The following is a 22,876-nucleotide window of genomic DNA, read 5'->3' as shown; positions in this document are numbered from 1 at the left end:
TCCTTTGAGATGTTACTGGAGCTTTCAACCATGACCTCCCTTTCTGGTTTTACAAGCTTTTTCTTTCCAAGGGAGCTACCCTCTCACTAAATAGCTATCAGCAGACCAACCTCCTAATCATTCATTCTTAAATGAAATTTTAAAGGGTTTTAAACAGAAATGAGAGGCATAAACACTTTTTTAAAGGCTGGGTCATAATATCTTCCACTAGAGGGCGGCATTTGCTAAAATAAAAGGGATTTATGGCCACAGGGATTAACACCGGACATTCATGAGGCTGCTGGATCCCAGGATCTTGGCTGCCCTTAGTCACCTGCAGAAACTGGAAAACACACAACCTTTGAGATCCACCCCTGGAGATTCTGAATCAATAGAGGAAGAGGGCACGAAAAGGTGTTGTTTTAAAGTTCTCTATATTTGGTCACCACTGTTTCAGAGAGAAGTGAAAAATAAGATTTTAACTAAATTTCTCCCACTACTCACTGCTCAGACATACTGTTCAGATCCTGTTGAGATATTACCTTGGTACAAAAAGAGAGCTTATCTTTACACTAAGACCATGACCTTTGCCTTGCTTAGAGGGTGCTATTTAATGTGACTTCCAGAAGGATTATTCACTGCTTGTTTTCAGGTCTTTTATATGGGCAAGTTTACTCCAAAGGCATCCTACAAAATATTTCCATTTCTGTTTTTTATTTATCAGTAATGCCAGTTTTTGCTTTATCATAAGCTGTCTAAAGCACAATGCTTGACTGTGGGGCAAGATTATGGCAATGCTGCCGTAAATAAAACCAGAGCTATCAGTATGAGTTGCCAGTCAAATGAAGTACATAAAACATGTGAACAAACTTAAGAACAACTTAACTGGTGCGTAAGACATTCTGAGAACATACAACAGTTTAATTAAGACCTGGGGATTTGCCCAGCTGAGTACACGATAAATATTACCTACCTTGCCCAGGCTCCTTGGAATGGATTTTTCTTTTTTCTTTATTGGGTCTTTAAAACTGATTTGTGAGTCAGACTGAGGTAAGCATTCCCCTTTGTGTTTCATCAGCTGTGCTTACCAGATCACAGTGACATTTTGAATTGTCAAAGGGTTGCCCAAGTTCCAGCACAGAAAGTTCCCTTCCTAGACTTATTCTGAGAAAAAGCACCAGAGAAGGGATGTGAAAATGGCATCTTCCAGTCAAGTTTGTCGTCTAACTCAAGTTTATGGCCTTACAGATCCTGTTGTCAGCTTGTAAGCTGGACAGGTAATCATTAAAGGACCCCTCCCTGGGCACCTGGCCACACTGCTCGCTCAGGAGTGGTGCAGCCTCTTTCTGCACACCTTTCCACCAATCCCAAACCAATCTGTTTGCATTTAGACATGCAGATAACACTTTTCAAAATGTGCCTACCACTTTCACAGTTGCCAAGATTTGTCCCACTCGTACACTGGTCTGTTGGACTCTCCGGTGTTGGTAGGGACTAGTTCCTCGACTGTGACCTGGTGGAGGGGGTTGGGAATGAGGAGCTCTGTTTACAAGATTTTGGCTTACTATGCACATTTCTGTGTTCTAGTTGGATAGGATTGATCCACAGTGCACACAGACCAGATATTGGGTCTGCCCTCCACTACCTCTTTGCTGTTTTCTCTTGTATTGCTTACTCCTTTCTCTGAAACCCTGAAAAATCTTAGGTTGTCATATGAACAAGTCGAGAAAAATTAGAAAAGTTGCTATCCCCCTTTTTCTTTCTCCTAGGGATATATCAGTGTTGTGCTCCAAATTTTAATTTACTCATTACAAACAATACGTCCTCTCTCCCCTCTTCCATCTAAATGGAGGGCAGCATGGGACCCAGTTACCAAACAGCTGCTGGGCTCTTTAATTCAGGTTAATAGCCCATAACCCTCAAATAGACCTTGTGTGAGTCCTCGCCCCACCCACTCCCTCCAATGACATGAGATGACACATGTCATCTCAAGCTTTAGGAGGTCACATCCACAAACGCCATGTAAACACCAGCAGCCGAAATGGTTTCCTTCTTTGCTTATAATTTTTGGCAAATGATTTGGCTGTGGTTTATTCCAAAAGGAACTGATGGCTGTTGGGCATGATTTGAGGGTAATTCCTGAGAGGGGGGAAAAAAGGGAAAGAAGGGGCCTTTGCACTAGTTGAGGCGCAGCTGGAGCAGCTGGAGGACCCCCCAGGGCCGTGGACTTGGCAACTGCGGGAGCAGGACAGAAGCACCGTTTGCTGGAATCGCCTGCCAGCAGCTGTCCCTCGCTCCATAGGTCGCCGTAAATTCCACCACGGCGGGAAGACGAAACGGGGGGATTTCGGGAGTTGGGGGACTCTGGGCAGCCGTCACCGCCAGTCTCCCGGCCTTTCCCCTGATCAAATCTGACGCAGCCAGTCCCTCAGCGGGGTTAGTGGGACCTCATCGGGAAGGGGGTGCGGCCGCGTGTCCCCCCGCCCTCGGACAAGCTCCTAGCCTCAATCGCTCAGCGCCCCTAGACGCCGGACGCCTAGGCCTGGTCCTTCTGCCTGCAGGCCGGGCCGCGGGACCCGGGGCTAGCAAGTGGCCGGTGCTGCCCTCGGCCCCGCCCAGATCCCGCCCCTCCCTCAGCCCCGCCCCGACCGGAAGGAGCGCCGGCACCCGGCGCTTAAAGGGTCGGGAATGGGGGTGCCGCCACCGCCTAGTCAGCTCTGCGTTCGCTGAAGTCCGGCCACCGCCGCGCTATCGTCGCGGCGCCCCCGCCCCGTCCTCCGCCCGCACCGCCCCCCTGAACCGGCCGGCCGGGCCCGGAGCCAAGACCGAGTCCTCGCCATGCCGGCCCGGCTGCTGCTGCCGCTGCTGCTGGCGCTGCTGCTGCCCGGCCCCTGGGTGAGTGACCGGGGATCGTGGGGTGGGGACATCTCGGGGAAGCCGGGATCCGAGCCGGGAGCGGGCGGAGGCGGCCCCAGGCCCGGTGCGCCCCGGCGGAGGCTCGGGCTGCGGGTAGGAGGTGGCGCCCGGCGGGGAGCGAACGCGTCTTGGCCGGCCGGAGTGGCTGCTGCGGCCAGTCCCGCCGAGGCGCACGCCACCCGGGGGGCCTCGTGGGCCAGCGCGCCTGTCACGGGCAGCGCCTCTCTGGGCCTCGTGCGCTCCTGCGCAACTCCGTGTCGCCCTGGAGGCACCTCGGGGTCTCCAGAAGGCCCAGGACCCTTGGGAGGCCGCCCCACCTGCCGGACCCTCCCCCTAGGTGGGCGCCGACTCCGTCTGGCGCTGGCCGCGGAGGAAGGACTGGAAGGGCCCTGTAATCTACGGGAAGGGAATGTCTTGCGTTTGTAATCCTTGCTGGAACTTTTAATATGAGAGAACTTTGGGAAACGAATGCATCCGAGAGAAGGAAGGCATTTTTGCCCAAGAGCTTGAGCCTGCTTACTTACCTGCCTTGCAGGTTTCTTGGAATTGCGAGGCAGGCGCCTTCCTTTTGTGCACCAACACTTCATTAAGCAAGTTAAGCTGTGGGAATTGGACTCTTTAAGACCCCATGTGGGACAGCGGTAAAGCCGCTTCAAAACTTTAAATGAAAGACTCTTCTTACGGGAGATCACTGTAGGGCTGTCGGAACGTCTTCCCATCCTTTTCTGGAGAGGAGTGCCTGTTTTACATTTATTTAACTATTTAAGACCTTTCACTCAGGCTATGGATTTTGGCACGACGGCTGGGAGGACATTTTGTGGACAGACTTGGCTTTTTGTTTCTTCTGGTTGGAAGAACCTAAACTAGCGAGTGGTTTTTAAAAAAAATTTATTGTTCAGGATGTGGGTATGGTACATCAGTGCAGGTTCTGTTTAATGACCTCCACTGTGTACTCTTTAATATGGGATATCATGTACCCGGTGTCCAGGTGGAAAACTGACATGTGTGTACCTGAGCACCGCAGCGTGAAGTCTTGGGAGGTTACGCATTTTAGGTAAATAATAGTCCATGCTCTTGAAATAACAAGGATTTGGAAACAGCTGGGATAATATATAAGGCTACTTTTGTCAAATTCAGGTTTTTTTTTAAAGGCGAGTTTGTGCACACTTCACAGTAGAACTTGTGTAAGTGAAGTTTCTCTTCTCATTTAAGGGAAAACCCACTTTCACAACTAGGGTCAGGTTTTGAATTTGAACACTACATCTTGGACTGGTTAACTGCTGCCTGGCATCTGTTCCCACATAGGAATATAAACAGAATGACCAAACAAACGTATGGCATGGAAATCGATCATTTTCAATGGTGAGGGCCAAGGTGTATTTGGTTTTCTTTGCCACATCTTTCCATTTGCTGTTTTTTTTTCATTGGATTCTAATGTTTTAGTTATTGAATAATTTAGGCTTAAAGAGCCAACAATAACTATTTAGCTTTAGTTGGGACTATAGTTTCAGTTCATGTAAATATTTGTAAATTGTATTTAGAAATCGAGACGTCTCAGAGTTCATGGTAAAATATTCCAGACCCTTATCAAAAGGTTATTTTTTAGGTAAAAGGTCAGAACTGCACTCCCCTAATTGTCTACCAGTAAAAATGTCAATCCCCAAACATAGTGAGAATTTTTATTTGAAAGCTAAACGAAACCTATTGCAAAGTGTGCAGTTAAACTAGACAGCGGTGACATCATATTGAATGCACTGGCTGTAAAATGAGACAAACCCGAGTTCTAGCTGGTCACTTGGCAGCTGTGCCCTCAGACAAGTCATTTTACTTCTGAGAGACTCTGTTTCTTGATATGTGAATTCCTGATAGGGGGACGGCTAACATATTAACATGCCTGAAAGCACCTTGCACATCATAGATGCTAAATAAATATTCTCCTTACCCCGCCCCCACCCCAACAGGTGCTTTTTACTATCATATTTTTTTACACTGTATCTTTGCAAGGAACATGTTTTGATGCTGTTTCTTTTTGTTTGACTAAATAGCGAGTACATTGGAGCCAATTCATACAGTGATTTTCTTTCAGTGTGTGTCTGAGCCAGACATTGACTTAGCAGAGGCCGAAACTCTAGGCTACCAGATCAAAAATGTAATAACATCAGTGTTATGAAGGATTTGAGGCTGTCTTTTGTTAATCCAGAATGTGCTTAGTCAGTGAGTTTCTTCCTCCTTCCGAGACCTGGGTCTTATACCTAATGTTGGTTTGTGTTACATTGTTGCTGTCACATCATCGCTGTCATGTAGTCCTCATTTTAAGGTGTTTCCACTTCTCTCAAGTACCAAAGAGATCTGTAGCCTATGTGGCAACATAACTTTCTTCAGCTATAATATATACACTTCCTTTTATTTAGTCACTGTTTGGGTTTTATTTATTTATCTTTAAATTGAAAAAAAAAATGTGTCAATTACAGTTGACATGCAATATTATATTTTGTGATTAGAACCAGGGTTTTGGTTTTAGAGTGGAATACAAAACATCACTGAGAACTAAGGACCATGTGTGTACAGAAACACACTGAGACTATCATCTGAGATACAAGTCGTAACTAGACATGTCCTCGCTTATCATGGATTCTGATAGTTATCATCTGCATGAATTATCCTAATAGGAGATATCAAGTGTTTATACTGAGGCCACGAGGAGAATGTTTCATGAAGCTCATTGTTTATCAGGGCTGCTAATCATGAAATGAGACTGTAGTCGTCCACATGCGTATGTGTATTATTACATTAACTCACCTGCTCACTTGGTTTTCCACAGTAACATCGTTTCCGGGAACACAAGAGAAAATGTGTATGAGAGTTCAATGGCAGACCATATTCCTGACCATAAAACCAGTGGGCTATGTAAAGATTTCTTCATGTTTGGACAGAATAGCACCACCTGCACGGGCCTGGGGGTATAGTTGTTTTGCCTGTCTCAGATTTTAACTTCACTTTTTAGGTTGAAGAATCACTGGAAACCTCTTTGTTCCAAAGTAATCTTTTGATTCAATATCATATGTGTTTTATAATGATCAAATCTTCTCCCTAAAGAGTTGATATAGAAGAGAAAAGCCTAATAATGTATCATTTGAATGGATTCAGCTTTCATTATGCACAAATAACTCAGAGCCTGTAACCTAGCAATGATTAGAGTGTGATGCTGGCTTAAAAAATAGGGACAGTGAATCATAGCCTGTGAATAAGAAACATGCTTGTTGGCTATGTTTCCCAGGGGCTGGGGATTTTTTTTCTGTCTTTATCTTTACCTATATCCCATGTTTGGTTCCTGCCTCAGAGCAAACACATTCTTAGAGCTATTTAAATGAGTGCAACAGACCTTATACAGACTGGGAAAAGTAGAATTTAAAAAAGCAATCATAAGCTCCTCGCTTGCGTTCCTTTTTTCAAATTTAAGTTGCATTTAGACAGTTACTGTATCCCTTCTGATTACCTTATGATCTTTGTTCATGTACAAACACACAACAAATACAACAGTGTAAAAAATATGTGTTCTGTATTTTTGTTCAGGTTGTTTCCCATCACCTGTTAGGAAATGTGCTGAGTGTGCCATCACATTTTTCCCTTTTAGGAGCACTTTGGTAAACCATCATCCACGCCCAAAGTATTTGAGCCTTCTGTTCCCAGCCTCAGACTGGGGACTGGAGTCATAGCTGACCAGGGTGATTGACGTGATAATAAAGCCATGCTTTGCCTAATGATCACCCTGCTGAGGTCATATGGGATGTTCCCAGGTGTTCCACTAGTATAAGGGAAGGTGCATTTCCCTTTTTTTCAAATCTTTTGTGGGTTTAGTGCTTTCTGTATGATAACATGGAAAAATTTTTATATGATAACATGGGAAGATTCTTTTAATCCCTCAAAATAATCATAGTCATTGTAGAAAGGTTAGAAAGCATAAATAAATCTAAATTTAAAAAAACAACACAAAAACCTATAATCCTACTACCCAAACATTACCTCTGTTAACATTTTAACAGCTTTACTGAAATATGATTCACCTATCATACAGTCATTTAAAGTGTACAAGTCAATGGTTTTTAGTATACTCACAGAATTGTGCAGCCATCACCACAATCAATTTTATAATATTTTCAGCATCCCCCAAAGAAACTCCATGCACATTAACTGTCACTCCTCGTTGCCCACAAACCTCACAGCCCCTGGCAACCGCTAATCTTTCTGTCTTTATAGATTTGTGTATTCTGGACAGTTCGTAAATGGAGTCATACTACTTGTGGTCTTTTGTGACTAGCTTCTTTCACTTAGCATGTTTTCAAGGTTCATCCATGTTGTAGTATATGTCAATGCTTCGTTCCTTTTTAATGCTGTTAATATTCCATTATACGGTTATACCAGATTTTGTTTATCCATTCTTCAGTTGATGAACGTTTGGGTTGTTTCCCCTTTTTGGCTATTATGAATAATGTTACCATGAGCATTTGTATACAAACATTTGAGTGGCCATACATTTTCATTTTTCTTGAGCGTATATCTAGGAGTGGGACGCCTGGGTCATATGGTAACTGTACGTTTAACCTTTTGAGGAACTGCCCGACTGTCTGTAGCTGCAGTATTTTACATTCCCAGCTGCGATTTCTCCACATCCTCACCTAGTGGGCGTGAAGTGGTAACTCATTATGGTTTTGATTTGCATTTCCCTGATGGCTAATCTACCAACATTTTGATATATGTCCTTCCAGACGGTTTTTCTGTGCACATATTTGCATAGATAACATAGTTCATCCCAAAACTGAAACATATCATAGATCTTTTTGTGTCAATAAATTTAATTCTGCAACATTATTCTCACTGGCTATGTAATACTTTTCTGAATGGATATGCCATAATTTGACGCTTCAACCATGTGGATAATGAGGCTGTTTTAATTTTCATTACTATAAACAATGTGATAAACCTTCTTATTGCTAAACTCTTTTTTTTTTTAAAGATTTTATTGGGGAATTGGGGGAGTGGAACAGACAAGTTGCTGTCATTTTGTTCTTCAGTCTAGTTGTGGAGGATGCCGCTTCACTGGCCCATGTTGGTATTATCATTGCGCTCTTCCCGGGTGAGGCAGTTGCTCGCCTGTCATTGGATGGCTGCTCACGGTGGCTCACTGCAGCTGCGGGCTACCAGCCACTCACAGTGGCTCACAGCAGCAGAGTCTGCAGCCTACGCTATCGCCAGCGACTCACGGCAGCCCAGCTCCAGGTCAAGCTGTTGTTCACCATCTTAGGGCAGTGTCACTGGCCCATGTGGGATCTGAACTGGGGCCCTGCTGCTCAGAGCTGGCGTCCCAAGCCAACTCTTAAGCTATGTGCCACTTGGCCGGCCCGCTAAACTCTTAAATGCATCTTAACTGCTTAATTATTGCCTTCCTGGAAATGGAATTTGCTGATCGGATGTACTCTTATAGTCCCCTTTCCAGCCTCCAAACAATGTTGGATGTTTTAAAAAGCACAAAACTATCCTTAAATTGGGTTTATGATAACAATTTTAAAGTTAACTGTTTTCTTTGAGCAGTGTGGATTTTAAGTCAAGTGAAAGGGGAATGTTTGAATTTTGTTTTGCTTACATTTTAAAGACGTAAGTAGCCATGACATTCTCTTGATGACACCTTATGTACCTAAGAGCTAATGTTTTATTTTAACTCGTTAAATAACTTATATGCAGGGCCCTTGGGTTTGCAGTGGTTTCAGATCAGCTTTCTAGCAGATGTGGGTCCCATGAGCACCCTGAAATACCTCAGGGTTATCTGAGTTTGGTTTTGAGAGTAGCTCACCTCCTACAGACAAGATCCTTTCTATAGTTGGCTGTGGGGCCATTTACAATTTTACCTCAAGACTTCATAAATCAAGAGTTGATGCATTGGTTATCCCTTTTGGAGGCAGCTGTTTTTAAAATATACAGCTTGGCCCTACAGATGTTTTTCCTGGGAAGATTAAAGTACCACTTGACAATAACATAATGCCTTTGGTGTTTTTTGTTTTGTTTTTTCCACAAACATACGTAAACTTATCCAAAGGGATGTTGTCACTTTCAAAATAATCACTCCTTCAGAGTCAATGTTTATGTCATACAAGTCAATCTTTTTTTCTTACTTTTCAGTACTTCATTTAATAATTTATTTAATCTATTTAATAATTCAACTTTAAAACAAAAACAGGAACCCTAAAAAAGCAAATATTTACTCTTACGCCAATATCCTTACACAACTTAAAACGTTTCCCAATTACCTTCCTATCTTTGCTTGACTATAACTTTTACATCGTTTACACTGAGGTTTTGAAGAAAACTATTCTTAGCTTGATTGCACAATTTACTGAGGACACTTGGATATCCTTTTTTGTATACTTCTAAAAACCAGCTAAAGACTTTCTACCATGTAGCAGATTCAAAAATATATTCCTTGAAGGGAATTTTTTAAAAATCCAGAAATATTCTGAGCAACGGGAGCGTATATGAATAAATGTATAAGTGCCTCCCAGGGCCACTAGAATTGGAGTAGGTTAGACAGCTAGAAGGGATCTGGCTGGTCTAACCCAATGAATCTCAGTATTTGCTCCACCCCACCCCCACGTAAGGAACTGGGTGCATGCCAGCCAGTAACAAACAGTGGGAGCACATTAGAACCTTCGAGGGTGATTTGGGGCATAAACCTCTCTATTTCAGGCATCACCTTCCCCTCCCAAGTTGAAGAAAAATCACAGCCCTGCTCTGTTCCCTTGAGCAGACAGATGAGGAAGTCGAGGCCAGAGCCGGTCATGGAACCTTGGACCTGTCCAAGGTCATGCACCAGTGGCGGAACTGAACCTTGAACCTGATCCTCCTGTTTCTCTTTGAAGAGCAGCCCCTGCAGTGCTTATGTTCTCGTGCCGTGCCGTTGTTAGCACAAATCAGTCTAGCTAACCCAGTCACATCCTGAGGAGGTGGTCCAGCCACGTTGCAGTGAGAGATGGGATTTAGAAAAGGACAGGGAAAAGAAGAAAGTAGATTTGTAAGCTTCAGATAATGCTCTTGTTCCTCCCGTAAGAGTTGTGGCCTCACCCTGTGTTTCAGTAGGAGAAAATGCAGCTTTGAGCAGGAAACACTGCCTTCACCTGAGACTCTCCCTCAGCGAGACCATCTCTTCTCGAATCTGGACCCAGATCCAGCAACGATCATAGAGAGTGGAGATTAAGAGACCTTTAAACCTAATTCACAGTTTAAGCTTGTTTCTTTGCTTGAAGTCTAATAATATCCAAGCAGGTGCTTGTTTGTCAGTAAGATCTCACCCAGAAATGTTTCTGAAATAGCAAAACTGAAAGTTCATGTCTTAGAAACCTTTAACCAAAGCTGCTCTTCCATAGTACAGTGACAGCCTTCCTCAAGGAATCCTGAAAAGATGGAACTGTGTAATTATCAGGCTTGGCTTGGGGTATTTGCCTTTGCAAAGCCCCCCGCTCCCAAGCAGTTCTGACACCAGGGAATGAGTCTATGATGACAGGAGAATGACAGTGGACCTTGGACCACAATGTGGGGACTCAGGTTAGCTTAGGTGGGTCTCAGAAGAGTGTAATGAGGGAGAGAGGAAGGGGCCAGGAAGGTGCCTTGAGTGGGGGTGGGGGTGTCACTTCTCTTGCTGGTTTGTCCTGGAAGGCAGGGACCCTGTCTTGCTTATCATCGCATCCTCTGTAGCATTTGGCATGGTGAGTCGGCCATACCCACTGCAGTGGGCACTCAGCAAATATTAATGGAATTCTTCTTTGAGGCTCATTAAGACCAATAAAACAAGGAGCTGTTTTATCATCAGGCAAGTGGGTTGTGAATTTTTTTGGAAGGGAGACAGATGTTGCTTTAGCTGTGATCTATCTTCTTGAATGAGATCTCATCAGTAGTGTTTCATTCTGCAGAATGAGAAGGGGGCTTCCAGGATATCTGTTTGGGTGGACATGACCCATAGTGTGTGGTGCCCCCTTGACAGGCCCCTCATATCAGTAATGAGATTAATTTTAACATTGCCAAACCCCAGGAGATAAATGGTTTGTGATTATTCCAAGCCAGTTTCATTTTTCACTCAGCATGATGTTTCACAATTTAAAAATGAACCCTGATCCAGGGTTGTCCTGTTATGTATTAAACCTGATTTCCCTAGCTAGTAGACTAATTTATAATTATAATTCAAAACCACCCCTTTCTCCAGTGGATTATTTTTGCCCCCCTCTGTTTCCCATGAGGGAGTAATTGTTTGGGCCGCAGGAGTGTTTGTCATGGAAACTGAATTTTTTTTCATACATTTTCTGAACAAACAGTGCTGTCGAATCCCCAGAAACTGACATTGTCATTGATCTCCAGTTGGGTCGGAGGAGTTTGTTGCTCAAACTAAATCAGCTCTCTTTCCTCTTAAAGCAAATGGCCCGTGACTCCTGAGGGGTTTCTAGGAGTGAGAGAAACACCTGTACAGAAAGGCCACAGCTGCAACTAGGAATGTGTGACTCGAGGCAGTGCTTGTCAGCTGGGGCTGAATTTAGTCACCTGGAGTCACCTGGGGAGCTTTTAAAAAACCCTATGCCGAGGCCCCACCCCAGGGGAATGAAATCAGAATCTTTAGGAATGGAGGCTGACATCCTTTCTTAAAAAAAAAAAGATTATATATATATATATATATATATATATATATATATATATAATTTTATTTATATATATATATATTTTTTTCTTTTTTTAAAGCCCCAGGTGACTAATGTGCAGCCAGGTTGAGGCCATCAAGTAATTCTTGTGTCTTAATCCTGGACAGAGCAACTGTGTCTACCTGTGGCCTGTAATCCCAGCCCTGGACCAGACGGGAGAGAGCTTTTGGCTCATTTTATAGAGAATTGAGATCACTACATTCTGCTGGTTAGCAGCAGAACTGGAACTAGAGAGCCTAGCATTATGGGTTTTTTTCTAATATATTATGTTGCCCAACTCTTAAAGAGCAAGTAATTCCAGACAGATGAATATTTTTTCTTTGAGTACTAACTGCTGAAATTGCTTTTTAAAAGGCAGCTTGGACTGATAGCTGGCCTTATGTTCAAACACACTTTAAATGTATTTGAATTATACGGTGTTTAGAATTATTTAAAGTTCCACTTATGCTTGCTCATTGTTTTTGCCTTCTCCATGTGTTAAGAGGCCTAAGGAATCAAAACAATACAGCATCCTGGCGGCTGAAATCATCATCCGAGTTTTAAAAGAGCCTTCTGTTGCCAGAGTGAAACAGCCAAGGGGCCTGGGTATTGAAGAAATTGGTGGGAGAAGTTCAATAGTTTCAAGCACAAGAATGAAGCGAAGCATATAAACAAAAAGGAACTTTCTTATCAGGGTGAGAATGTGTATGTTGGAAGCAAGTTGTAGGAGCGGACAGTTGGTGATACTCTGCTTCCCCTTTTCATGTGGGAGCTGGCGAGCTATCAGCCTCGCAGCACGAAGGGCCTTTACAGCAGGCGCACAGTTGAAAGGTCTGTCGGTAGAACGCGGCGCAGGACGTGGCTAGTCAGTCGTCTCAGCCACTGGACTAAATTATTCCTCAAAGAACCCTAACAGCTGGTATAGAAACAAGAGGAAACTCACTTCTGAATGTCACATTGACCGGGCTGGATCACATCTGAAGCTCTGCTGGGACCACGTTTCAAGGCGTCAGTAGAACTGGAAGGTCACTCTTTGAAGTGACCTCTGAACGGGGTTTGGCATCTGACCTACCAGACCTGGGTAAACTTGGGGACCAGGGCTGTGTTTCCCCACCGAACTTGATGCCAAAAGGAAATCCCAAGAGGCAGCTCCAGTTCTGCCCTCCTCGCGTAGATAGATAGGCGTAGTTTGTCATCGTAGCTGTTTTGAAATGTAGATTATAGGCAGTCTTTTTTTTTTCACCCCCACACGTGTTTTGACCCATACGATAAAAAGGTAGTGGGAGTGGGGAGATGAGACGGTCAGTACTGGCCAGCTAGGCAACTTCGGGCAAATGAGTTACTTCCTGTTTCCCCATTGGTAAAACTAGGCCATGGAACTAGCAGATCTCTTATGCGGGTCCATTTCTAAATATCTTCCCAAATTAGGAACACCATTTAGGGTAGGTGACTAGTCCCCCAGCTGCACAGCTTCACGTTCACCCGAGTGGCTGAAGATGGGAAGGCTGCTTTGCTTTGAGCCTCCCAGCTTCCTAGCTCCTGGATGTCGTGGATTCCATCTGTTCATCCATTCATTCATTCACCAATTTTATTGAGTGTATATTATATGCTAAGCACTGTCTGAGGCACTTGGGACACAGTGAACAAAGCAAAGACTCCTGTCTTCATGGAACCTACATCTACTTGGCAGAGACAGTAAGATATCATGATAAATACACATAGAATGTGAGAAGGTGATAAAAATCTGTGGAAAGAAAGAAAGAAAATATAGAGTAGAGCAAGGGAAGATAGGGGTCTGGAAGTTGCCACAATAATGAGTTGTGGTGTCTTTAGGTGTCGCTTACCTGTCCCGGAGGGCCCAGCCAGTGTGTGGGGCCTTCCCTGACCACTGTATTCTAGACGACAGCCCTTCCCACTGGCCCTCCGAGTGGCATTGCATCTCTTAGTGTTGGGGTTAATATACAGGTCTGTTCTCCAGTGTGTTTCTCATCTAATCTTCTGGAGCTCTGGTGTTGACAGCACATGTATGATTGAAAATCCTGAGCAAATGAGATATTGAGTGTGACTATTGTCAGTTCTTAATGACACCATAACAAGAGAAAGTTTAAAATCGTGTCAAAGAAACTTCAGAAACCCCTAGGACTCAGGGGACAAGAGCCAGCAATTCGTTGATTTTTGTGATGGCTCTGCCCCCAAACACAAGTGTGGTGTATACAGTAAGTAACCCTTCACTTAACATTGTCGACAGGTTCTGCAACTTTAAGGAAAACTGTGTATAATGAAACTAGTTTTACCATAGGCTGATTGATATAAGCAATAGTTAAGTTCCTATGGCATCTCATCAGTGTTAAAACGTTATTCAAGGAGCTGATTGATATATATATATTTTACAAACAAAATTAAAAATATTTTTTTCATTGTGCAAGTATTTATAAGATCTCCAGATAAATTCAAATACTGCCAGAAAAGTGTAAAAGCAGTTTCAGGGAATCTCCGACCTCAAAGGCACCACCCCTCTCTGAACAACCCAGTGAGTGGCCTTCTGTAGTTCTGTTAGGGTTCATTTTCCACTTGCTGTGGTCTGGTTTTGCAAAGAAGAAACGGTTTCCTTTACACATAGAGATTAAGAACAAGTTTATCTGTAGTTTTGGTATTCAACTGACTGGGAACCAAACCACAGTTGCTTCTAAAACCAACCCTAAATCGTCTTTCTTGCTCTGATGGTTCAGTACTTGGAAATCTCTGGGGCTTTCAGTACCTGGGTAAAGTTCTATCACTTATCTGATTTGTGGTTTGGAGAAGAAGAGAGATCTCCCTTTCAGTTTAGGGGATGGTTGGTTTCAGAGTCTCTAGCATGTATGTATCCTTGGGAGTCACCCACCTCCTCCCACATAACATTAGTTGATTTCTGTGGTATTTCTTTTCCCCCGCCCTGAATCTGAAAGTGAATCAGATTGTTACTGATTTCCAGTGTTGCAATACTTCAAGATAAGTGGAGACACTGGGCTGTTGAAAGAGTAGGATTGGGGATGACTGTGTCCAAAGGTGTCGAGACTTCTGAACTCTCTCAGATTCTTAGGTGGGTTTAGGTATATTTTGACTGGTTAGGGCTAGAAAAATCCAACCCAGCCTTCTTACTTTATAGAATCAGCTACTTCTGCCAGGAGAAATGTAAGGACTTGCCCAGAGCCTGAATCAGGACACATAGCCTTGTGTCCCATCTCACCTTCTTTCAGCTTCATTCGTGCCCCCCACCCTCACCCCCACCCCCAAAAAACATCTGATGAGCGTGTACCAGGCTCGTGGGGATACCTGAGGAACTTTGGGTTTCTTTAACTTGGAGTTTTGAGAGCATGATTAGCAGGCTTTGGAGTTACACAAACACAGGATTTGCCTGAGCAGGGAAGTGTGGGTTCAGAATCATAGGGAACTGCTCTGGGCAAGGTCTGGGCACGCAGACAGCTCAGCCTTCAGAAGGCTCAGTCGTGGAACCTACCGTCTCTCCCCTTGTGATGCCCTGTGTCTCTGCTAGGTGGTAAAGTCCTCGAAGGCAGGAATCTTATAGGCCTTACACATAACAGGACCTTTCTTTCTGTGTATCTATAGGTTAAAAGTGCATCCAGCCTGGAGTGGGGAGGGTTGAAATAAGTAACTAGCAAGTGAGTTGGACATGGAGGAGTCAGCCAACAGGAAGAGGTGTGAAACAGGGAGTGCCTGGAAGAGATTGATAAATCCTTCATATTCTTGCCAACCCACTTGAGTAATGTGAGACTGTGATCCAGAGACTTACTTTGTTCTATATGGTTAGAACCCCCACGATTCTGCCTTTTGGCGCAAAAATAACCTGGAACTGACTGCGGGTCCTGGGGAGATGGAGCACCCTGGGAGAGTAAAAAGAGAAGAGGGGGCATGTTTCAGTCCTTGGGCTATCAGAGGGAGCTTTCTGATCTGTGTGTGGTGGCTGGCCAGAGAAGTCCCTCAGACGAGGGGGCTCAAAGCAAGACACCTTGCAGTGGAGTTATTAATAACAACATTATTATTAAACTCTCCCGTGAAGTTTTGGTGTGTTATGCTCATACTCAGCTGTAAACCAGCCAAGCAACAGCAGTCTAACGTTAGTATACATTAAAACACCAGAGAAGACTCACCAAGGGTGTGAACACAGATTTTGCTTGGTATATCAAACCCTTCATGTTAGAGGAGCGTTTTTTTCCCCTCCAGATTTGCTTTACACCAATATGGACAGCACGCCTTTCTGCTTTTTCTGTAAGCTGCACAGGTCACAAGTGAGGGCACACTTGGCTTCCGCCGGCTTCCCCAGCCCCGCCTTGTCCATTGCCCGCTCTGCTTTCCCCAGCAGCACTGGCCTATCAGCAAACACAGTAAATTATCGCCCGTCCCAGGGCCTCTGTACAGGCTGTTCGCTCTGTCCAGGAAATTCTTCCCTTTCTTCCCCCCTTCCTATAGATCTTAACTCAAATGTCACTTCTTTCAGGAAAACCTTTGACGCGGTAATCCCTTACTCTGCGCCCCCCCCCGCCCCCCCCCCAACACAAGACCAGATCAGCTTCTCCTGTTATGCTCTCATGGTTCCCTGTATGTCTCTTTCATAGCACGTACTGCAATTCGTCATCCTGTGCATGTATTTGACTCCTATGGTTCTTGTTAGCTCCATGAAGACAGGAATCAGATCGCTGTTGTTAGATCCTAGTGTCCTACACAGTCCTTGATTAATCATCATAATAACTGACACTTATATGGCGTTCACTGTATACTGGGTACTGATCTAAGAGCTTTACGTATAGGAACTCATTTAAATCTCCCAACAACCCTTTGAAGTAGGTATTATTATTATCCCCATTTGATGAGTGAGAGAACGGAGGTAAGTGACTGCCCAGAGTGGTCTGGCTCCAGAGTTCACCCTTCTAACAGCCACATTATACTGGCCAGGCACTACACTGAAGCTTAACAAATAAATACTGGGGGTGCCAAAAAAATGTATACACATTTTAAGGGATGTTATCTATGTATTACTTTTTGAGGTTGAATTGAATTACAGTAGCAATGTGTAGTATGACATTCGCTTAAGAGATGGCGTTGATCAAATGAATGCTATGGTCACCATGCAACAGGCAGGACAGTCAAAGAAAATGGCGGAATCACGGTTGTCATTTGAGGAGCGAAAGACCATTTTGAAGTGGTATTTGGAATTCAAGAACGTTGTGGAAGTACAATGACAATGGAGGCCTGAGTATGCAACAGAACCTCCAACACGCCCAACAATTGCACGCGTTGTGATAAGTTTGTTACTGTGTGAAGAAATTGAAACAGCATGCACAGCCATACAAGTAGACACTTTGGTCAACATTGCTCAAGCAGTAGTTCACCATAATCAGAAGCGTCTGGATGCTGATGGTAACCACTTTGAGCTCCTCTTGTAATTGCAGAAGTCAAACGTGACTTGTGTTCATCTCTTGTTATCAGTGTATATTATTACAATTTTAAAAACGGTTTTTTCCTTTCTTTTTTTTTAAAGATTTTTTTGGGGGGTAATTGGGGGAGGGGAACAGACAGGTAGACAAATTGCTGTTTTGTTCTTCAGTCTAGTTGTGGAGGACGTTGCTTCACTGGCCCATGTTGGTATGATCATTGTGCTCTTCCCTGGTGAGGCAGTCGGTCACCGGTCATTGGTCGGCTGCTCACTGAGGCTCACAGCAGCTCTCTCTGGCTGCCAGCTGCTCACACTGGCTGCCAGCCGTTCATGTAGCTCATGGCAGCCCACTGAAGCCCTGCTGCAGCTTACACCGTCCCGGGCGACTCACGGCAGCCCAGCTCCAGGTTGAGCTGTTGTTCATCATCTTAGCTGTAGAGGGCACAGTGTCACTGGCCCTTCATGTGGGATCCGAACCGCAGCCCTGCTGCTCAGAGCTGGTGCTCCCAAGCGAGCTCTTAACCAACTGAGCCACTCGGCCAGCCCCAGTTTTTTCCTTTCTTAAAATGTGTATATTTTTTTGGCACCCTCTGTATAGGTTGAATTATTCAGCATCATCAGAAAATGAGGGGTACTATATAAGTGATTTTCCAGATAATTCAAATACAATCCCAGCACGTAAAATGTCCCGTTTGGTGAAAATCTTTTCAACAGTTATACTTTTCTTCCTTCTTTAACACCACAAACCAAACATATTTTAACCTTTTCTTAATTGTTCCAGATTGTCAGCAGCAGCTGTTAGATTATTGCCCACGAGGGGTTAGAGATGAGGAGCATTTGGGGTTTGAGTCAGAGTGGATAGTCAGGTTTTTGAGTTTGTTTTCTGCAGGTATCTTTGGCTATCATCAATTTCTTCAATAAAATGATCTTCCCTGATATTTACATAATTTTTTGAAAAATCTTAATACTTATTTTGCTTCCTTAGCAGTTAAAGAGATACTGCTGTTCCTCAGTTTTCAAAAGAAAAACCAGATTTGGAAGCTTAGCCACTTTGCCACACAATTCAGGGGCCCATGTAAGCCACTTTTCTGACCTGGAGAAATTGGCAGTAAGATTGCATGACCTCCAGGCGAGGAGCCTGACCAGGATGGTGACTGTAGGAAGAGTGATCCCTGGGGAAATGGAGCCCACTTGCAGAGTGTGTCCTATAAAAACACATCCCTTCCCCGTCCCTGCCCTGGACAGCCATTTTTCCTTTCTCAGAAGAGAGTGCTGTTCTCTTTGGTGTCTGAAAGGGCTTCTTCCTTGAATCCAAAGGCTTGGTATCTCCTTGTCAGGCATTCTTTCCTGCCTCTGTTTCCTGCCTACCCCTTGATAAGCTGGAGGAAGCCACGTTGCTCCATCTTGCTTCGCACTTGTTCTCAGTCCTCAGTTTTCACACCACAACTCTGTATGTAGATTTGGTTGTGCCAACACAGCCTCCCATGCAGTTTCTTAGGCTTTCCTGTCTCTGCCCAAACGTGTGAGTATTGCATAAAGATGTTTACATTTGCCTCTCAGAGGAGCCTAGGAAATAGAAACCCTATGCTGAAATCATGGAAATCGGGCCCAGAAGGTATTTTTCACGTGAAAAAGTCAGTATTCAGATCCGCGTTTCCTTCCTTTTTTGTGAGCATCGATTCCTGCAAAGTGAAGCAGTCGTGGCTGACGGTGTGCAGCTCATCAGTGCATGTTTGGTCATTAAAATGGTCCTTGCTGTTCAAAGGAGTTGTCTTGTGCTAATCAGTAATGTGCATTTCCTTGGCATTGGCATTGGAAGAATGACTCGCTTCATCAAAGGAACTGGCAGTGGCTACTGTATTATCATCATCATCAAAGAGCATTTTTTTAAAAACCATTAGAACTGAGCTGGATAAATGTGTATTGCAGGGTTTGTTTTTATGGTGGCTGAGCTGTGACCTTTGACTTTCTGTGGTGGTATTCCCACCCATTTAGATCGACAGTGGGATCTCAGGAATTTTTACCCAGAACATTTTTGTCTTTTAAAGACCCCACCCTGTATAATTTGCAGTGCCTTTTGGTATGTTGGGTGTCTATGTAGAATCGATAGCTTACATTTTGGTCTCATCCAAAGATCCTATCCCTGCCTCAGAGCAGAGAGTCGATCTGCCCAAGCAGGATTCAGAGGGGAGCTCCCTCCAGGCCGGCCTGAAATAATTGAAACTTATGGTTCTCAGAGAACCGTGATTTAAAGTATTGAAATTGTAGTGCGGTGCAGTGGGCAAAGGACCAGACAGAGAGACGGAGACTTTGGTTCCAGTCCTGTGTCTACGGTTAACTGTCCACGGTGCCTTGGGCAAGTCACTTCACCTCTTGGGGCCTTGACTTCCTCTGCTGTGAATGAGGGGGTTAGATATAGTGATCTCTTCAGCCCTTTTCATCTCTGAAATGACCTATCTCAGAGGCTGTAAACAGCCCTGTTTGATCTGTGTTGTAGGGAGCCATATGGACTTCAGTGACTCTCCAGCTAATTGGAGATGGGAAAGCCGTCTGGTGGACTGGGCCAGTAGGGAAGTGGATAATCCTCAGATGGACTTCAAACAATGGGGATTCTGGCTAGGGGAAGTCGGCCTGGCCAGGTATCTCAACTGGAGGCATATTGCATAGTGTTTAACTTCTCTTGTAAAGCTTGGCAACATCTGGCAAGCGTAGATGGCAATTATGTCATAAATACAGTTGTTTGTAGATAATTTTTATTTAGAGAATTTATCCCCTTTCTACTTGACCCTTCCGTCCCCTCCCCCCAAAAGAATTCTCTGACCAAGTGTATAAAGCAAAATTGACAGTTTCAGATTAGTTGCTATTATCAGGACTGAAAAATTTGCTATCTAATCGAGGCTTTTTTCCCCCACCTTGGGGTTTTCATATCAGGACTTCCTAATAGTACGTTTAACTGCAGATAAATATACATACTCGAATGGATCATGTCTGACTTCTTATAAGAAGTTTTGGTCTAAATCAGACCTTTATTAGTTTAGTTTTTTATGATGCTGCTTCATTAAGGTAAGGGAGCCTAACAGGTTTCTCAGTTTTTACAGACCTAAACTGGTGCTGTTTCCATTTAATGAAGGTAACATAATAATAGTGGCAATCCCTGCCTTCTAAATCTCAACCACTAAATGACTGTGACAGCTTGAGTTTTACTTTTCATACCTACAAAATGCTTAGGGACCTTACGAATTTGATACCACTCTAAGCACAGGGCTTGTTTCCTTGACCTGTGTGGTGAAAGGCTTCCTGGAGCACCTGTTATGCCCAAATGTATTTCCTCCTCTCATGGTGCCAATATAAATTGATGGCAGAGGGACCATGAAGAAAAATGGAACTGCCAGATGCTTGAATAGATACTTAGCCTGGGGCCCCAAAACCAGTTTGGGGGAGCTATATTCACCTGTTGTGAAATTGGCATACCTTTGTGCTCAGAAATAAAGTGGACTTAGGAGGAACCTTTTATCAGACCCATTGAAGGAGCAGCTTAAACCGAAGAATTGTAACTGTCTTGGGTGGTGGTTAATTACACCACACACAAGAATTGCCACAAATACTTAGTTTAACTCTCTCAGTTACTTAGTTTGGAAACGACACAGTGCTGTTCAGTTAGGCCTTGCCCTTTACTGCATCCCAACCAGACACTTGACTCCCATCCAAAGCAAATGTCATGGTTACCTTTGTTGACTTAATATCAGGAAACACAATAGCCAGTGGGCTGGTTAGAAGGAACTAGTCTATGGTTGATGGATTGTTGCTGACCTACACGCAGGTCAAAGGAAGCATAACAGAATTTGGAAGGATTCTGTAGTCGACTGAAATCATTAAAACAGAGGCACAATTAAACAAGAGAAGTCTCTCAATATCACCAATGTTTTAATTCTGTTCGTCTTTATCCTAATTTCGTAGACAGGAGATGAGACCCAATGAGTTTTCTGTGCCACTGTGTACAGATGGCTGTTTAGACATCTCTATATTTGGGGAAGAGTACTTTACTGTTGGATCAGGTGTGTAGATGAGAGTTTGATTAGAATAAAACTCTTCGTTGTATGGGTCTAATCAGGCCTTTCCATAAGATACCTTCAAAGGAAGGTTTTTGGGAACCGCTGGTGTGACCCCCGCTCCTGATCAGTATAAGGTTTCTACTTATGTGGACTCTGTTTTTTTACAAGAGACCTCTATGTAATGGGTGTGTGCTCTCATTTACTAGGCACTGATTTCAGCCTTATGCTGCTTTGGTGAATTCTTGACGGGTTTTTTGGCCATCACTGGGCACAGTCTTCTATCTTGTGACCAAGTGGCACTAGAATGACAGTACTCTGCTGGGTACTTTTGTAAAGAAGCCAGAATTGCAAAGAGCGGGGCTTTGTGGGAGTTTATAATCTGAAGTAGACACAATTGCTGCAAATAGAAGAATGGTAGACACATATGTCCTTTTTTGAATATCATTTAGTGCCTGCCAAGGGACTGTGTTACAGAATACTATTTTGAGGTGCTTCCTGCTGAATTAACATGTTAATGCACAAGTTGGCTTGATAGTTTTGTGTGTGTGAGAAGCCCTATTGTACTGGTGTCCCATTATGGCACACCCGAAAGTGTTTTACTGATATCTCTTAAAATCAGCTCATCCATCCTGTGGTGTTCACTAATTATAGCCAGGAGAACAATGAATGCCCTTGTCACCTCCGAGCAGTGTTGCTAAGTTAATAATTATAAGCTCTGATTCCTTAGCACATTCTAAGCCATTTGAAATCTATTCTACATTTGGTGACATGCTGCTTTACTTGTTCTCAAGATTTCTTGTGTCCTAAGTTAGTAGTAAAACAGAATATCTCGGAAATCTTTCTTAGGTAATCCTTCCTTCACTTGCATACTTGTTTTAAGTCTTACCTGTAATACCGTAATGTGTAGTATATTCATTAACCAAAATTAACTCTGAAGTCACTATTCCTTCGTTTTACCTCTGTGGCCACTGTCCGGTGGATTTGAGCCCTGGCAAGGAGCCCTGCCCTGCGGAAGGCAGACTGGGTGCTGATCGCAGGTTGTAGGTTCCAAGAATTTACGTGCATACTACATTGTGTCATGATACTCTATGGAAACATGCCAATATTCTTGCTAGAGTTATAGTTTAGTTTGGAGGAACCGTTTTATTAACCTTAAATAAATAAGACTAAAGTTAGGATTATGCAATATAACATTAATCCAATGAACATAGAGGAAAAGTTATTAAAAAAAAAAAGGCAACCTCTGAACAAATCCTGGAAATCAGTGTGTTACTCCTAAAAAAAAAACAAACAAAAAAAACACACCATTTTATTATTAGCCAGATTATTGTATTCTAATGTTATTATAAATACTATGATCTGTTGGAGGGGAGGTAGGGAAGGGGAGAGCATTCACAGAAAAGTTTTTTTTTTTTAAAGATTTTATTGGGGGATTGGGGGAGGGAACACTGTTGGGGAATCAGGGAAGGGGAACAGACAACTTGCTGTCCTTTTTTTGTTCCTAAATCTAGTTGTGGAGGACGTTGCTTCACTGGCCCATGTTGGTATTATCATTGCACTCTTCCCAGGTGAGGCAGTTGCTCGCCGGCGGCTGCTCACAGCAGCTCACGCTGGCTGCCAGCAACTCACGGTAGCTTTTTACAGCAGCCCACTGCAGCAGGGGCTGCAGCCTACCCAGTTGCCAGCTCCAGGTCGACCTGTTGTTCACCATCTTAGCTGTAGAGGGTGCAGTGTCACTGGCCCTCGTATGTGGGATTGGAACTAGGACCCCGCTGCTCAGAGCG

General features: G+C 43.8%; 1 protein-coding gene across 1 annotated transcript in view; it reads left to right on the top strand.

Moving 5' to 3' along the window:
* The first annotated feature begins 2,635 nt into the window (after window positions 1-2,635).
* The window catches only part of ERN1 (endoplasmic reticulum to nucleus signaling 1), a 77,887-nt gene continuing 57,646 nt past the window's right edge, over window positions 2,636-22,876 (top strand). Inside the window, exon 1 of the mRNA XM_019637782.1 lies at window positions 2,636-2,874. Coding sequence (XP_019493327.1) covers window positions 2,818-2,874 — 57 coding nt within the window. The 5' untranslated portion in view covers window positions 2,636-2,817. The remainder of the gene's footprint in view (window positions 2,875-22,876) is intronic.

This window comes from Hipposideros armiger, unplaced genomic scaffold (genome assembly GCF_001890085.2).
Source record: "Hipposideros armiger isolate ML-2016 unplaced genomic scaffold, ASM189008v1 scaffold_34, whole genome shotgun sequence".
NCBI lineage: Eukaryota > Metazoa > Chordata > Mammalia > Chiroptera > Hipposideridae > Hipposideros > Hipposideros armiger.
This window is presented reverse-complemented; position numbering and strand designations above follow the sequence as displayed.